General features: G+C 51.3%; 1 protein-coding gene across 1 annotated transcript; it reads left to right on the plus strand.

The window, feature by feature from the left end:
- The first annotated feature begins 5,671 nt into the window (after positions 1-5,671).
- UTP3 (UTP3 small subunit processome component) lies at positions 5,672-7,412 on the plus strand. The gene has a single exon (XM_074147667.1). It carries the CDS (start codon positions 5,691-5,693, stop codon positions 7,353-7,355), a length of 1,665 nt encoding a protein of 554 aa, XP_074003768.1. The 5' UTR covers positions 5,672-5,690; the 3' UTR covers positions 7,356-7,412.
- Positions 7,413-17,999: the final 10,587 nt, after the last annotated feature.

Consider the following 17,999-nt stretch of genomic DNA (forward strand, 5'->3'; position numbering starts at 1 on the left):
TTTTCCTGAAGGAGGGAAGTTCTGGAGAGGACCTGGGGGGGTTTTGTCCCAGATTTGGGATCACCTGTGTAACTCTGAAAAACAAACACTGCAGTGTTAACCTGCAATGACCAGAACTGTCTCTGTAGCATGCAGACTCACTGAATGGTTTGGGTGGGAAGGGACCTTAAAGCCCACCCAGTGCCACCCCCTGCCCTGGGCAGGGACACCTCCCACCACACCAGGTTGCTCCAAGCCCCCTCCAACCTGGCCTTGAACCCCTCCAGGGATGGGGCAGCCACAGCTTCTCTGGGCAACCTGGGCCAGGCTCTCACCACCCTCACACCAAAGAAGTTCTTCCCCACATCTCAGCTCCATCTCCCCTCTGTCAGTGTCAAACCCTTCCCCCTCCTCCTAGGGCTCCCCTCCCTGATCCAGAGTCCCTCCCCAGCTTTCCTGGAGCCCCTTGAGGGACTGAAATATGTATGTGTCTTGCACAGAAAAGGCCACTTTTAAGGGAAACCCAGCCTTAATAGCACTTTTTTAGCAAGGGCCTCCAAACACCTACATCAAGAAAAAAGGGGAGGCCCGTTCTTGATATTGAATCAGTGTAGCCTGAATTTCTGCTGCCTTCTCTCAGTTAACATGAGCAGCACGTGGTAAACGTCCCAGTGTTCTCCAGCTTTTCCTTAGGCAAGGGAGGAGCAGCCCTGTGACCGGCTACAGCCTTTTCACGTGGCCCGTGTGCCACCCTTGGCTCCTCGGGGCTGGTGGCTCTTGCCAGGCTCTCACGAGGTTAAAGCCACCAGGCACCCCAGTTCCTGAGAGAACTCCCTGCCACCTTGCAGGCTGTCTTCCCAGATCTTGCTGGCTGGGTCCTTAACTCCAGAGCTGTTCAAAGACCCCAAAAATCTGCGTCCTGAGCTTTTTCTCCTACTGCAAACCTCTCACGCCGCAGTTGGATGATGCAACGAGCTGTTGTGTTACATCAGCAGCGCTCACACGCAAGGTTTCTCCTCGAAGGGATGAGGGGTGCAAGCCCAGCTCCCAGCAGGGAGTCAGGTGATGCCACAATTCTCCTTCACAAACCTTGTTTGTACAAACCTCCATCTTTAGGGGGGGGCAAAAATTGTTTTTTTTTTCCTTTCCCCCCTCCCCAGAAAGTATCGCCTAGAGGGTTTTTTTTTTGTGGAGCTCTCTTCTCAAACAGCAGCAAGGTGTTCCCTGCGCCCCATCGTTTGCAGAAGGTTAAAAATAAACCTGGCTGACCATGGGGTAGCAGGGGTGTCTATCTAAAGCGCTATTTTTTGTAACAAAATAGGAGGTTTTTTAGAAATATACAAGAAGGGAGGGGTACAGGCAGCAGAATAAAGCAGGAGCCAAAGAGGTCAGTTCTGGTCTCTTCTGCCAAACTGCTCTGATAAAAACACGGCGCGGGTGAAATCCAAGCAGAGGCATCCATGAGTATTTTCAAACCCGTGGGGAGGGACTGAAGGACATTTGATGAAGACAGAAGCGTATTTAATGTGATTCTGTTGATTTCGGTGGTTTTCCCTGCCTGCCGGTGCTCAGCACGTCTGACTTTCGGTTGCTAAATCGACACATCTGCCTACAGTCCCTTCCGTCTGTGCCTGGTGCCTCAAAAGCTATTTTCAGTCCCGTTCAGCCACCTGCGTGTCTCTGAGGATTTCCATCTAGAACGGCAAGCTCTTTAGGGGAAGATTTGTTTTATGGACTGTTGCTTTTACGGAAAGCAACAGTTTTTTACTGTGTGACATGTTGAATTACCACAGAATCAAGCACAGAATGATGTAGGGTTGCAAGGGACCTCTGGAGATCATCTCCTCCAACCCCCTGCCACAGCAGGGGCACCCAGAGCAGGTCCCACAGGAACGTGTCCAGGCGGGTTTGGAATGTCTCCAGAGAAGGAGACTCCACCACCTCTCTGGGCAGCCTCTTCCAGGGCTCTGCCACCCTCACAGCAAAGAAGTTCCTCCTCATGTTGAGATGGAACTTCCCATGTTCCAGTTTGTGCCCGTTCCCTCTTGTCCTGTCCCTGGGCACCACTGGAAAAAGACTGGCCCCATCCTCCTGACACCCACCCTTGAAGTATTTATAGGTGTTGATCAGATCCCCCCTCAGTCTTCTCTTCTCCAGACTAAAAAGACCCAAGTCCCTCAGCCTTTCCTTGTAAAAGAGATGCTCCAGGTCTCTCATCATCTTTGTGGTCCTCTGCTGTCCCCTCTCCAGCAGTTCCCTGTCCTTAATGTCCTTCTGTACCAGAAAATTATCTGGGGAAGCTTATCATGAGGCAGAGGCTGGCGGAGGAATAAATTACAATTTGAAAAGAAATGGGACCAAACCTTGTAGTCTCAGTCTCCTGGCGCTTGTCCTCTGCCTCCAGTTGGCCCTGGATGTGCTGAACCAGGATTTTCCAGGCAAGAGGCTGGGCAGGTGCCTGGATGAAATGGGGCAAAATAAGTTGTTTACAGCCAACCGGTGTGGTTTGGCTTGAGAAATTCCTAATAATTGGATGAACTCACTCACGTTGTAGGCCATCTCCAGCTTCACCAGAAGTGGATGACGTTTTCAGCAAGTGCTGAAGGAGGTTCAAATGTCTGTAGGTGCCATTTCTTTTCTGCTCTTAGAAATTACCCTTGGATTGAGAGACAACGTGTCCATTCCATTTAAATCACTGAGAGTCCAAGCGGAACTTGGTCTGGTTTTAAGGCTCTGAATTTTGAAAGGACGGACTTAAAAAATAAAAAAAAAGAGGGCACTACATTGTGAGGGCAGTTGGATGGAAACCCTCGGGGTCAGGGACACGCTGAAGCCCTGGGTTTCTGTTAAGTCACGCTTGCAAAAATCATCTGGAATTTTAACCATGTGAAAATTGGCCAGAGAGTTCTCTGGATGGGCTTCGCCCAAAAAAACAGTAGGATTAAGCAGAAAAATTACAAAGCCTCATCGGCAGAGATGGAAAAGGGTGTAGCCAGGGGGGGTCGGTCTCTTCTCCCAAGGAACAGGCGATGGGACAAGAGGAAGCGGCCTCAAGTTGTCCCAGGGGAGGTTCAGATTGGATATTTGGAACAATTTTTACAACGAAAGGGTTATTAAGCCTTGGAATGGGCTGCCCAGGGAAGTGTTTGAGGCACCATCCCTGGAGGGACTCAAAAGACGGGTTGACATAGAGCTGGGAGACATGGGTTAGTGATGGTGGTCTTAAAGGTCCCTTCCAACCTCGGCCATTCTATGATGGCTGTATTTCAGTGGCCAAGTACTATAAAGTGAGAATTGCCACCGAGGTGTGGCTAACAAGTGAGTGCTGTGTCTCTCAAAACCAAGTTATTCTTGTTTCTCTCTCATACAGGTCTGTACCTGACAACTGGCACGGATGGATTGGGGAAAAAGCATATTCGTCTGAAGCGAAATACTTCCTTGGCGAAAGAACAAATATGATGAAAAAATGGTGAAAGAGCGAGAGGTTGCAGCTGCTGGTAAACCCCTGTTTTAGCAGAGTTTTCATGCGGTGTCTGGGGGCCATGTAGATGCTGGGACGTTGTTAATGCTAAAGGTGTTCAACCGGGTCCTGCACTGGGGTCCCACCAACCCCATGGACGCTCCAGGCTGGGGAAAGAGTGGCTGGAAAAGGACCTGGGGGTGTTGGTTGACAGACGGCTGAATGCAAGCCAGCAGAGTGCTCAGGTGGCCAAGAAGCCCAACAGCATGGCCTGTGTCAGGAATAGTGCAGCCAGCAGGACTGGGGCAGTGATCGTCCCGCTGGACTGGGCACTGGTGAGGCACCACCTCGAGGGCTGTGTCCAGTTTTGGGCCCCTCACCACAAAAAAGCCATTGAGGGGCTGGAGCGGGTCCAGAGAAGGGCAACGGAGCTGGTGAGGGGTCTGGAGCACAAGTCTTGTGAGGAGAGGCTGAGGGAGCTGGGGGTGTTCAGCCTGGAGAAAAGGAGGCTGAGGGGAGACCTTCTCGCTCTCTCCAACTCCCTGAAAGGAGGGTGTAGCCAGGGGGGGTCGGTCTCTGCTCCCAAGGAACAGGCGATGGGACAAGAGGAAATGGCCTCAAGCTGCGCCAGGGGAGGTTCAGATTGGATATTAGGAGAAATTTTTACACGGAAAGGGTTATTCAGCCTTGGAATGGGCTGCCCAGGGAAGTGTTTGAGGCACCATCCCTGGAGGGATTTAAAAGATGTGGTGCTGAGGGACATGGGTTAGTGATGGGTTTTGTCAGGTCTCTTTTTTGAAGACCATTCCATGATTCCTTGGAAAATTTTGACCCAAGAGGTGACAACGTGGAGAAGCTGAGTGTGGCAGAAAAAGAAATAAATGCTCACAAGTGAGCCCAGAATCCAAATGAACCACCAAAAAGTGAGCAAAGTGGTGCACCCCCCTCCGTTTCAGTTAACCTTAATATTTGCTTGAGATGTTCTCTTTCCAGAAGAGGGTGGACAGGAGAACTTATAAATAAAACTGCACCTGTTTCTGCGGTGAGAAAGGAACACCTGCACTTGTTCTAGGCACGACTCCTCTCGCTGGGGCCTGGGGCTGCTGAGTTTATCTGGGTTTCTGGGTTTCCGAGCTGGGAGCGAAGCGGGAACCCCGGGGCAGGGGAGGGGGAAGCAGCAGCAGCCTGAAGGCTCATCCCCCAGGGATCATAGAATCATAGAATGGTTAGAGTTGGAAGGGACCTTAAAGATCATCGAGTTCCAACCCCCCTGCCCTGGGCAGGGACACCTCCACTAGAGCAGGTTGCTCCAAGCCCCATCCAGCCTGGCCTTGAACACTTCCAGGGATGGGGCAGCCACAGCTTCCCTGGGCAACCTGTTCCAGTGCCTCACCACCCTCACAGGAAAGAATTTCCTCCTAATATCTAATCTAAATCTCCCCTCTTCCAATTTAAAACCGTTACCCCTTGTCCTGTCACTACATCTCCTGACAAAGAGTCCCTCTCCGGCTCTCCTGGAGGCTCCCTTCAGATATTGGAAGGCTGCTGTGAGGTCTCCCCGGAGCCTTCTCTTCTCCAAGATGTGCTGGAGGTGCCCGTGGCCCTGCAGAGATGCAATCTGGGGGAGAGAAGGGCTCAGGAATGAATACATGTGCTTCAGATGTGCCCAGGGAGGTTTTTCAAACGCTTCTTTTTCTCTCTGAAACCGGGCTCTGGTTGCAGGGAACTGAGTAACGGGAAGTTTCGGTTCAGAGGGGGACAGATGTCAGGTGCGCTTTCTGTCGCCATGTGGGGTTTTTTCCCCCCTCTCCTTATTTGTAAGATTACTACACGGGCGGCATCGGTATGTGAAGGAAAAAAAAAACAAAACAACAAACAAACAAAAAAAAAGCCCTAGGGAAGGTTAAAAGGGCGCCCTTTTATTTTTACGTGGCATTATGCCTTGCTGCTAACCTGCCCGGATGGGGAGAAATCCCGGCTTCTGGCTGCCCAGGGTCCGCGCTGCTGGGTGGGAAGCCCCACGGGGGGATTCAACTGACTCGTGCCCCAAACCCGCGGCGATTCCACCCAATAAACCAGGCGCCGAAGGGGCCAGGGACCGGCAAACACACAACCCCGACCCGCCGGGAGGGGAACTCCCCGCCGAGCCCCCTCCCGGAAGCGGAAGGGAGCTGGAAGCGCGCCGGAAGCGGAAGGAGGGCGAGCCCGCGCCGGAAGCGGAAGCGCGGCGGAGAGAGGCGGAAGCGGAGCCATGAGGACGCGGAGCGGAGGCATGAGGACCCGCCGCGGCACCGTCCTGCAGCCGCCCCCCGGCCTCGCCGAGGAGGAGGAGGATGGCGGGGAGGAAGGGCTCGGAGCTCCGGAAATGGTGGCGGGGGAGGAGGAGGACTTCCAGGAGGCGCGGTTCCGGGCGGTGATGGCGGCCCTGGAGAGCGGGGAGGAGGCCGGGGACAGCGAGGAGGAGGAGGAGGAGGAGGAAGAAGTTCTGGGGCTGCAGCTGCCCGAGGAGGACAGCGAGGAGGAAGACGGTGAGGAAGAAGAGGAGGAGGAGGAACAGGGGGTGCATCTTTACATAGACCATAGCGCTGAAGAGGATGGAGGTGAGGAGGAGGAGGAGGATGGAGAAGGTGAGGAGGAGGAGGAGGATGGAGAAGGTGAGGAGGAAGATGGAGAAGGTGAGGAGGGTGGAGAAGATGAAGAAGAGGAGGAAGATGGTGAGGTTGAGGATGAAGATGGGGACCTCTCCATGGAAAGCGACTTGGAGGAGCGCCATCAGGACACCAAGCTCCCCCACGAGCTCTCCTGGGGCCAGCGCAAGCAGCTCTACTACGACACGGACTACGGGAGCGATGCCCAGGCCAAGGGCAAGCGCAGGCAGCAAGAAATCGATGCTGAGGAGGAGGAAGAGGAGCAGGAGGCTCAAGTCATCCAGAGGAGGTTGGTGCAAAGCTTGGGGGAGGACGATTACGGGCTGGATATGATCCAGGGCTATCTGGCCGAGCAGCAGAAAACCCACGATAGCAAGGGGCAGAAGATTGACAAGGATTTGCAGGCCCTTCCCAAGAAGGAGCAGCTGAAGCTCCTGAAGCAGGAGTCCCCCGAGCTCCTGCAGCTGATTGAGGACTTTGAAGTCAAGCTCATGGAGCTGAAGGACGAGCTGCACCCGCTGCTGCAAATGGTCCAAAATGGGACTATCCCGCAGGGGAAAGGCAGTCGCTATTTGCAGACCAAGTACCACCTCTACCTGAACTACTGCGCCAACATCAGCTTCTACTTGGTTTTGAAGTCCAAGAGGATGCCGGTGCACAGCCACCCCGTTATTGAGCGGCTGGTCGCTTATCGAAATATAATCAACGACCTGGCCGTTATAGATCAAAAGCTGTCCCCGCAAGTCCGGGTGCTCTTGAAAAGCTACTACGATAAGAAGGAGGACAAGTTACGGAAAGAGAAGAAGTTCGCCGTGTTTCTCCCGCTGGACGTTAGGAAAAAGAAATCCAAACGGGCTCCTGTGCTTGCTAATGGCCGGGGTGCGGCTGACAAACCCTCGGATGAGTCGGACCTGGATGAAGAGGCTGCCCTGGAATACTATAAGGTGATGGAGGAGAAGTTGAAACTCAAGAGGAAGAGAAGCGAAGACCACGAGGGGCTTGAAGAAGAAGCAGCAGAAGCGGCGTTGGAAGGCGAGGATCCTGGTAAGAAGAGAGGTGTGACCTACCAGATGATCAAGAACAAAGGCCTCACGCCCAGAAGGAAGAAGATCGATCGCAATCCCAGGGTCAAGCATCGGGAGAAGTTTCGACGAGCCAAGATCCGCCGCAAGGGCCAGGTCCGGGAAGTGCGGAGGGAATTGCAGAGATACTCCGGGGAACACTCGGGCATTCGCGCCGGGGTTAAGAAAAGCAGGAAGCTTCAATGATACTTATTTTTCTCTCTTTCTGAGAGCTGCCAGTAGCACTACTGAGTCCAATAAAAATTTTCTAAAAGATAGTGTGTTTTTTATCCTTAAGAAAAGGATAAAAAGGGGCTGGGGGTGGTATTTGGTGTTTTTTTGTTTTTCAGAGGATGCTTTTCAGGAGGTGCCACTTCTACAAGTAGCGCAGGGCCCTTTCCTTGCCAAAGCTGCAGAATGAGATACACGTGATTATGGTATTTTCTCTAATTCTTGTTCGGATTAACCCCTTGTGTTCATACATTTAAGAACTAACTGCTTTTAGGCTCGCTTAAACCTTTTTAATTTTGTAACCGAGCAGAAAGATTGTACTTAAATCCCATGAGGCCTGAAGTGCTGCTTCCCCTCCTGAATTCACTGAGAAGCAAAGCAAGGACTTTGCTGGATTTTGTAGTTATTTATATCTGTGATAAATACACTCGCTTCATCCATGAGAAATACGTTAACTGTTGTCTGCTGTTACAGGTCTAAAGTAGCATTAATTCAGGATTAACAGGTAAGATACAAGGTTGTCTTCAGTTTGAAGGTAAAATTTCAAATTATTTTGTTACTTCTGTGCCTTCTGGTGGGGAAACCTGGGCTCCCCAGTTCCAGAAGGACAGGGAACTGCTGGAGAGGGGACAGCAGAGGGCTACAAAGATGGTGAGGGTCCTGGATCATCTCTCTGCTGAGGAAAGGCTGAGGGACTTGGGTCTTTTTAGTCTGGAGAAGACTGAGGGGGGATCTGATCAACACCTATAAATACCCTATAAAAGGGTGGGTGTCAGGAGGATGGGGCCAGTCTTTTTCCAGTGGTGCCCAGGGACAGGACAAGAGGGAACGGGCACAAACTGGAACATGGGAAGTTCCATCTGAACATGAGGAGGAACTTCTTTGCTGTGAGGGTGGCAGAGCCCTGGCAGAGGCTGCCCAGGGAGGTGGTGGAGTCTCCTTCTCTGGAGACATTCCAAACCCCCCTGGACACGTTCCTGTGGGACCTGCTGTGGGTGACCCTGCTGTAGCAGGGGGTTGGAGGAGATGATCTCCAGAGGTCCCTTCCAACCCCACATCACTCTGTGATTCCGTGAAACACAGTTAACCCCATGCTGAAGTTCTCGCTGGAAGTGGCCAGTTCCAGTTCAGGCTGTAAAGGAGGAAGGACTGTTTAATTATTATTAAAAGTTTAACAAACACTGTCTCGGGTAAGACCTGTGTCTGGGACAGGTTTCAGGGAGCCCATGCCTTGATTTAGGTACCGGTAACATCTGAAAGGTACCGCTGTGTTTCCCATGGGAAATCACTGCAGGGGAATAATTACCTTGTCAATAAATGCTATTCCGTGTTACAGCAGCCCTAGGTGTATCTAGGTGGTTGGTTTGGGGTATTTTTTGGTTCATTTGGGTGGTTTTTGGTGTGATAGTCTTGGGGGAAGCCCAGGTTGCTGAAGCTGCCGCAGGCTGGATGCTGTGATTCAAACAAGGCGCTCTGCTCCTTTTCCGCAAGTGAAACGTGCTTCCGTGGGTTGGGCTTTAAACCTTTACACCCCGGGCCTGTTTTTTGCCTGGAACATGCTGTTAGTTGTTGTCTGTGTTAATTTTCAAAGCTGATTATTGTTTTTCTACTTCCCCCTTTAACAAACATAAGCTGGACAGATGGGGACAGAAGTAAGGAGGCTTTCTGTGGTCCTTCTATATCCCGGGTCCACGGGATGTGGAGCTATTGCTGGCAATTTCAGAGGGGGTTCTGCTATGGTTGGTAGATGTATAGGACAAAATAGTGAAATTACAATTTCTGCTGATTTTATTGGCCCTGCATTTGTTTGCCCCCTGCTGCTGACAGGCCGAACAGCAGTTAAATACTGCATAATGATAATAATATTAAATGCTACTAATAGTATTAATAATAATATTAAATACTGCACCACAGAAACTACAAAGCATTGGGAATTGGTCCTATCCATGAAATTAGGATCACGGTGGATGCTGCCACTGATGATGCCGAGCTACGCTCCTGCGGCTTTGCCAAGAGGTCAGGAAAAGGTAATGGTGCTGGGGGCAAAAAAAAAAGCAGCTTAAGTGCTTTTTCTGGGAAGGGATGGGGTTGTCTAAGAGGCATCACGTGGGATGCGGAAAATACCCAGCAGAGCTGCCAAGAGATCTCATTCCCAGAGCGTCTGCTCACCCACCTTTCTCATTTTGTGCCGAAATGCCCATCTTTTTTGTAGCTCTGTAGGCAAGCGGCGAGGATCCTTTGTGGTCCCCTTGAAAAGCTTTAGGCAAAGGCGAATCCTGGTGACTTCCACCTGAGCAGTAAATAAGGGAAATAAAATAAATGGGTGGGCTGTTTTCCCATGAAAAGATGGGATGAAGGCTGAAGGCGGGAGGGAAGGCAGAATCACACTGAGTGAATCACAGAATGATGTGGGGTTAGAAGGGACCTCTGGAGATCATCTCCTCCGACCCCCTGCCACAGCAGGGGCACCCACAGCAGGTCCCACAGGAACGTGTCCAGGCGGGTTTGGAATGTCTCCAGAGAAGGAGACTCCACCACCTCTCTGGGCAGCCTCTTCCAGGGCTCTGCCACCCTCATAGCAAAGAAGTTCCTCCTCATGTTGAGATGGAACTTCTTATGTTCCAGTTTGTGCCCGTTCCCTCTTGTCCTGTCACAGGACACCACTGAAAAAAGACTGGCCCCATCCTCCTGACACCCACCCTTTTATAGGGTATTTATAGGTGTTGATCAGATCCCCCCTCAGTCTTCTCTTCTCCAGACTAAAAAGACCCAAGTCCCTCAGCCTTTCCTCAGCAGAGAGATGCTCCAGGCCCCTCATCATCTTTGTAACCCTTTGCTGTCCCCTCTCCAGCAGTTCCCTGTCCTTCTGGAACTGGGGAGCCCACAACTGGACCCAGTGCTCCAGACGGGGCCTCCCCAGGGCAGAGCAGAGGGGCAGGATGACCCCCCTCCACCTGCTGGCCACGCTCTTCTTGACGCAGCCAGAGGCAGCCAGCAGATGGCCCAGCGCCGTGCAAACCCCTTCTAATGAAGATTAAACATGGCATTACCTTCAGCTGGTTAGTTCAGAGATTGGACGGAGCCATAAATAGTTCTTCCCCTGTACGGTTTTATGTCGGAGTGATCCCGGGACGGCCGTGATTTATTAGTGCTGTGGGAAGGAGGATGCCGTGATGTTGCCCACGTGGAAATACGTCTGCTGCTGCCTGAAGTTTTGTCGGGGCTCTCCTAGCTGCCTTCCGCAATATTCTGCCGGCAACGGTCGGGCCGTTGTTTTACTCTCCCTAGAACAAATAGAAATTCGAACCATTCAGCTGTGAGATTCGTTAGATGGATTAAAAGTGTCTGTTAAATGAGTTGCAACACCTTGCCCGACTTCGGGGCAGCCCTGGAAAAAGCAGCCTCCAGAAACCAGTTGCCTTTGCAGCCTCGCTTTTGCAATTTTTATGTGAGATTTAGAAAGAAAGAAAGCAGCAACAAAAGCAGTCTCCAGAAAGCAGCTGCCATTCCGGCCTCGCTTCTGCCATTTTTTACGCGAGGTTTAGAAAGAGAGAACGCAGCAACACGCTTCAGCTTACCCTAAGTGCACTGAATGTAGGATATTCTTTTAAAAACTGGCAGATTTATGTCCTTTCGCCCCGCCCGTTGTCAACACTACCGCGTTAATTGCCCTGCCTTAATGAGAAGCCTTTATTACTGCCTTCAGAAGGATCACCTCCTAAGCGGAATTCCCATCAGCGTGGCCCGTTTGGTAGTTCTCTTAGGGCTTCAGTAGTTCCTTACCGTTGAGTAAGGATAAATAATTGGACCTTGTGTTGTCACCCCTTGTCAAAGGGACGGAAAACGCTGCTGTCCGTGAGATCTCTCCCTTGGGAAGGCACGGGGGGGGACAGGAGACGGTGTCCTGCCTTCCCTTCATGGGTCCCGTAAAGCAGGTGGGGGGTCTGCCTTTCTCCTTTTAGGATTAAAATCTGTGGTTTCCCCACGTGGGCTCTGGTCTCAGGGGGTGACTCGACACGCTGGGGGGGGGCTGCTGCCTCCTTCCCTCCGGTTCGGGGTAGGAAAAGACCCTGAAATACATGATGGGACGGTGGCTGTATTTGGAACCGCTGCCCCCCAGGCGATGGGGAGTTGGTGCTAGGAGGTGGCTTGTCTTTACCTTGTTGGTTTGGGGTTTTTTTCCTTAAAGTGTGAGAAAGGCGAATTGTCAGGGATGAAAAAGCAAAGGTTAAGGGTTAAAAGCGAAGGGTGTGAGGCGGGGGGAGAAAAAAAAAAAAACCAACAAACCCAAAACCTTTAGAAAAGGGGAGGGGGGGGGGAAGATGATCCCCTCCATATTCCCTGGAGCCCCTGCACCCACAGGAGTGTGGGGACCCGTTTCTTGTCGGATTTCCGTGATCTTCCTTCACGGGGGTGGCGGTGGCCCGGGCCGGGGGGAGAAGCTACTCCCCCGGGGCCGGGCCGGGCCGGGCCAGCGCCGCCGCCGTAACGGCACCACCGCTCTCCGCCGCCAGGTACGTCGCTGTGCCGGGGGGTCCGGAGGGAAACGGGGGCTCCTCGGGAGAAGGAGACACCGCCGTCCCCGTCCCGGTTCCCCTTCCCCGCCCCGCTCCGCTCCTCGCCGGCGCAGCGGGGGCGGAGGCCGGGCCCGCGGCCCTGTTTCCCGGCCGGGGCGGGGCCCGGCGGCCCGGGGCGGCGATGGCGGAGGCGGAGCGGGCTCCTCTTCTCTCGCCGCTGGCGGAAAGTTCCCGGGACGGGGCCGGCGCGGAGCTTGCCCCCGCCATGGAGCGGCGGGCCGAGCCCGGGGAGGAGGAGGAGGAGGCGGCGGCGGCGGTAGAAGAAGAGGAGGAGGAGGACGAGGCGCCCGCCTCGGCGCCTTTCTTCCTCCTCTACCCCGGCCATGGAGGCGCCGCCGCCGCCGCCGCGCCGCCCGGCGTGTGGAGACCCCCGGCAGCCCGCGGCGGGGCCGCCCTGCCCGTGCTGGTGCTGAGCTACCCGGGGCCGGAGGGAAGCGGCGGCACCGGCGGCCGTGAGTAGCTGAGGGGCTCCTCCCCGGGGCGGCGGCGGCGGCGGCGGCTCGGGGCCTCCCGGGGGTGTCATGGCAGGGGCTGAGGGCCGGGCTGCCCCCGCCTGAGGGAGGGAGCGGCGCGGGCCACGGTGTTCTCCTGGAAATGGGGTGTTCTCCCGGAAATGGGGTGTTCTCCCCCAAAACTCGCCCCCTGAGCCGGCAGGAAGGGGGTGTGTGTGGTGTGTGTCATGGTGGCCTGGCGGCTCCCCTGAGGGAAGGGGCGTGTGTGTGTGAGGGAAGGGACAGAGAGCGACAAGCGGTGCTGACCCCACCATCTCGTAAAAAGCAGCGCTACGGGGGCTTCTCCCCTTTCGGGACGAGTTTGGTGGTCCCTTTGGAAGCCACCAAGCCGTCCTTGGCTCGGGATGAAGCCTCCTGAGGGAACCCAAGGCGAGGGCATGGCGTGCTGGCCCCTTGGCCGGGCTCAAGGCCATGGCTGTGTGTGGGGCGTGTTGGGTGGAAAATAGTTTTCTGCTTCCTGACGTTCTTTGTAAGGTTCTCCTGGTGCGCTTGGGTGAGCTGGAGTAGCGAGAAGGAGTTGCATGTGCTTTAAAAACAAACAAAAACTAAGCGTGTGGGTGAGGAGAGATCTTCCCTTTTCCATCCACCCATCCATCCATCTGGAAAACAGCCAGCGGCTTCTTCTTCTGGGCTTGGGCCAAAGGTGTGGGCGACCGAGCTGGTTTGCCTTTGCTTTGTCTCCTCCCGCCTACGTCCCAGGTGAGCGTTTGCTCACACATTAGCTCATTATCATCTTCTTTTTTGTTTTTTTTTTTTTGTTTTTTTTTTTTTGGTGTTCCATCTTGAAGCTAATGTACTTTTATTTAAGCCGTTACTCAGCAGAGCTGTAGGCAGTGAGGTAAGAAGGCAGTGCCAATTCCTGTAATGCCAAGAGCAGATGCGGTGACCTAACTTTTGTTTTGAGCCCTGTGAAGGGCTGTCTCTGACGGCAAACTTTTTGTCCGCGGTCCAAAACTCCCTCCCCAATGAGTTGCTTAAACTGATAGATTCCTGTCAAAACGTTTACTTTTACGTATTTTTTTTTCCATAACCAGGAAATCTTCACCCACTGTAGTCCTGTGACGTGCGTGTAAGGTACTGAGCGACCTCTGATAGAGAAGAAGCCTTTAAGAAACATATTTATCCTTAGCCCACATGCTTTTACTGTTCAAACTTCCTTGGTAGAAGGTTTCTGTGGAGATGTGGCAAAACAGAGGCACTGAGATCAGCAGGTTTGTTCACAAGGAGTTAGTGTAAAATCTCGCTTTATCCCTGGTGTTAGCCTTACTCTGCAGCGGCTCTTCAGGTGAGCTTGGTGAAAAAAAAAGCCGCCTAAAAATCTATATTAAAGTTCCCTTGTTCTTTTTGGTCTCAGAGGCAGTAGCTGCCTGTGCCGTATCGTGTGTCCAAGCCCGCTCGGTAACCGGGTGACAGACGCAGTGACAGCAGTGTCTGAAGGGAACAGAAATCATCATCTACTTGCGTGGTGTCTTGGACTCTGTTTCTCTGTCTGTAAATCAATTTTTTTCGTCGCCTCTGGCTTGGTTTGGGTTTTGGGGTTGTTTTTTCTTTTCCTTTTCTCCTGTGTGAAAAAGTGACTGTTGCTCTGCTCAGCGTTGGATTGCGGCGGCGCTAATCAAGGTTATAAAGACTCTGGTGGCTGTGTTGAGACTCTTGGGTGGCCTGTGGAGCCCTGTTTCACAGGCTCTTCTCCAGTATCACAAATTCCAGTTACCATAACCTGTAACTGCTCAGCATCCACTGCTCTTGATCTGCTCCTCCTTGTTCTGCCACAGCACCTGAAGTGAGTCCATCTGGAGCACTGGGTCCAGTTGTGGGCTCCCCAGTTCCAGAAGGACAGGGAACTGCTGGAGAGGGGACAGCAGAGGGCAACAAAGATGCTGAGGGGCCTGGAGCATCTCTCTGCTGAGGAAAGGCTGAGGGACTTGGGTCTTTTTAGTCCGGAGAAGAGAAGACTGAGGGGGGATCTGATCAACACCTACAAATACCCTATAAAAGGGTGGGTGTCAGGAGGATGGGGCCAGTCTTTTTTCAGTGGTGCCCAGTGACAGGACAAGAGGGAATGGGCACAAACTGGAACATGGGAAGTTCCATCTGAACATGAGGAGGAACTTCTTTGCTGTGAGGGTGGCAGAGCCCTGGAAGAGGCTGCCCAGAGAGGTGGTGGAGTCTCCTTCTCTGGAGACATTCCAAACCCACGTGGACACGTTCCTGTGGGACCTGCTGTGGGTGGACCTGCTGTGGCAGGGGGTTGGAGGAGATGATCTCCAGAGGTCTCTTCTGGCCCCACCATTCTATGATTGTGTAATTCTGTGGTTGTTCATGCCTGCTTCCCTCCATTCTTCAACACTGGAGTTATTTTTAGAGTTAAGATAAACTGAGGAGTGTGAGGAAGGCTATTTTTGCATCCTGTGCGTGTATTAAAGATAAAAAGAAGCGATAGACTCTATGAATGCTCATCCCTCTCTGTGTAGCTGTAAACTGAAAGCGGCAATTTAGTGAAGGGTGTTTCCTCCTGGGTCACGAGTTGCTCCCTTCGGTGCCCGAAGGCTGTCCTTTCCAGGAGTGGTAATGAAAATAATGACTCTCTGTTGACACATGTTGTAGTGGAGGTAGTGACCAATACACCACAAAGTCGGTAATTCAGAATATTTTGGAGGTTTATTTGAAGTGCTGGGGACCTGAAGCCCAGCGACAAGCATAAATGAAGAATATGTGGTGACAAAGAATGAAATCATAAGAATGCATCTCTGTTACAACTTTATTTTCTCTACAGATTTTTGTCTCAGAAATATTTTTTTCCCTTCTAACTAATCTTTCTCTTTCTAAGTTTTCTGATTTACGAGGTAGGAGAGCTGAGACGGTTCCAAACGTCAGGTGAAGGCGAGAGGGAAGGAGACATCAAAAGCTTTTCATGCCAGCAGCCCCTGCTTTTTTCAATACAGATGACTCATGACAGAAGGAACAAGATTTATTTAAAGATGCTGAGCTGCAGTAAATCCTTAGAATTCTTTTTAAATATAGTAAAAGCAACTTGATTATGCTGTCTCTAAAAACAACCGACAACCACCAAACTCAAACCACCCAAACAAAGCAAAACAAACCCCCACCTTGTTCCTTATAAAACTAAGACAAATCAGAGATTATCCTCAAACCATTGCTGTTGAAAGCCTCCCAGATACTGCGATACTTCCAGTAGGCTTTTCCCTCCCCTTTTTTAATTGTACCCTTAATTATGGGAGTTACTTGAATCCTTAAATAATATCTCTGTATTTCACAGTAGGTAGACACAAAAAAAAAAGAACACAACCCAGTTTGTCAGTTGTTCCAGGAATTAAGAAGTCGTGCCACTGGTTTTTGGGTTGTTAAACTTCCTTTTGGCCACTCGTGTTTTTAGCGTGCGGGGTTCAAAGCGCCGCTGTCATTTGAGGTGATGTGGTCGGACGGCAGAGTTGCAGCCGAAGTGAAGGAAGAGGGAGGGCGTGAGAGCAGATGTCACCGTCCTAGGTTTGCTGGGAAGAGGTTTTTCACGTGTCGAGCAAGAACACGGGCAGAAAATAGGAAAATCGGAATAGTTTGGCTTAAAAACCTGGGAGCTGCTTTACTGGCCCAGGCTGCCTGATCGGATGCAGCAGCCACGGGCAGGCCGCAGGCTTTAGGAAAACCTGCCAGAACATGGTTCATGCTTGTTATAGACTGTGAAAGAAAGGCTTGTGGTTCTTCAGACTTCTTACCCTGTTGGCATGGAGTCACCTCTGGCATTGCAGTCTCTCTCTCAGACACGCCGAGCAGCTACTTGCAGAGCTCATGGGGCAGTTTCCTTCGGCAGTGGTTCCCATTTGTATAGCATTAGTGGCTTTTTTTATGGTTCCGTATATATATATATATGTGAATTTTAAATTTGAAATAACCAGAAGCAGCGCGGTCACCTGGTGCCGTAATCGCATCTGCCGGCTTTGCCGTGTTGCTGTCTGGCTGCTTCGCAGTCCCCACACAGGGATGGGGGAAAGCTTTCTCCGTGTGATGGAAACTCAGCTCGCTGGCGCTGGAAGTGAAACTCCACCCAAAGGTGCCCCGTTGGTGTCCAAAAGGTTGTTTGGGGAATTCGTTTGGGTTTTATTGCTTAGATTATTCTGATTTATTCACTTTGTAAAACTAAAAATACTTTCCAGGAGAGCTGAGCTTTCAGGTGCTGGTGGCTGATGCAGTGCTTTGCTTTGAAATGATTAGTCTTAACTTTACAACACCGTCAATTTCTAACACTTTTATCTTGAAAACATTTTTTTTGCAAAGAAAATGCCCCGTTTCATAACGTAGCCAAAGCCTCCACCCGCCTTTGCCAAAGCGTGGCTGGTAGGAGGAGTGTGAGACCGGTCAAGGCTGTCGGACTCGTTTGAGATTGAGAAAGTGATTCTGTGTTAATAAACCTCCTCTTCATTAATGCCTCCACTTGGTTTTCTTTTGTCCTTTTTGTCTCATTGAGCCCTGAGATGGAGCTTTATCACTTGGCCTTGAGCTCCGGGGTCGTTTTATCAAAGGCTTTGTAAAAATGCAAATATTTGATACCTTTCTTTTGTCTTCTTTATGAGATGCTGTGTTGATTTATAACTTGGAGGCATAGGACGGGGGTAGGGGCAGGTTTGTCTCGTGTTTTCCGGGTGGTGATAAAAGGCTCCCAGGTCAGTAAGTCACAGGGTAGTTCCTGTTTGGGATTTTGGGGTTTTTTTTTGTTTTCTGGGTAGAGTTTTTATTTTCCCACAGCACTGTAGCTGACATATGGTCGTTATCCACTTTTCTGATTGTTTTCCCACTTGCCTTAGCTTACCCTGAAAGCTCTGTTGGGAAGGCAAGTTGTGTATTTTTATACTGTAGGTATAAACTCAACCAGGTACTGGATGGAACCTGGAGATTGCTGTCTCCTCTGGACAGTGGAAGGGTTCTTAGGTCTTCAAATACCCCTGTCAAAACTCTGCAAGAAAAAACAAATCAGCCTGAAAAAGGAGTTCTGAGGGGAAGTAGCTCAGTTTCTTTTAAGGTGGCAGTTGTTCAAAATCTGTGTATTATGTCCGAAGCTTTGTTCTGGGCAAAACATACTAATTAACTGAAATTAAGTGAAGTTGAAAAATATTTTTCAAGTATGTTAAATATCCCTACGGCGTATTTGCAGCAGAAATATGGCATAAAGGAGCCTGCAAATCCAACTGAGCTGGAAGAGGTAGACTGGGGTTCTTTTATTTCCTTGCGTTAAGAAGAAGCAAATGGCATTTAAAAAAAAAAAAAAAAAAAAAGGGAAAAAAAGGTCGAAGTTGAACAGTTACTTAATTTTTTAACAAACGTCTGCTGTGATCCTGGTATGTGGGTCATTCCTGCTGGATTCAGCTGCCAGAGCTCTGTTGGGAAGTGGGAGCCGCAGGGTTACACCTAATCCTGTTTGTATCCCTAATCGTTTCAAAACAAAGAAATTAAACTCTCCGGTAATTGGATATGTGGGATAATAGCTTGCGCAGCAGCTTATGGTACTCTTGTTGGTT

This window comes from Numenius arquata, chromosome 5, assembly GCF_964106895.1.
Source record: "Numenius arquata chromosome 5, bNumArq3.hap1.1, whole genome shotgun sequence".
Lineage (NCBI taxonomy): Eukaryota > Metazoa > Chordata > Aves > Charadriiformes > Scolopacidae > Numenius > Numenius arquata.

What these genes read in the sequence shown, in the direction of transcription:
- UTP3 (XM_074147667.1), top strand. Translation starts at nt 5,691, where the DNA reads ATGAGGACGCGGAGCGGAGGCATGAGGACCCGCCGCGGCACCGTCCTG.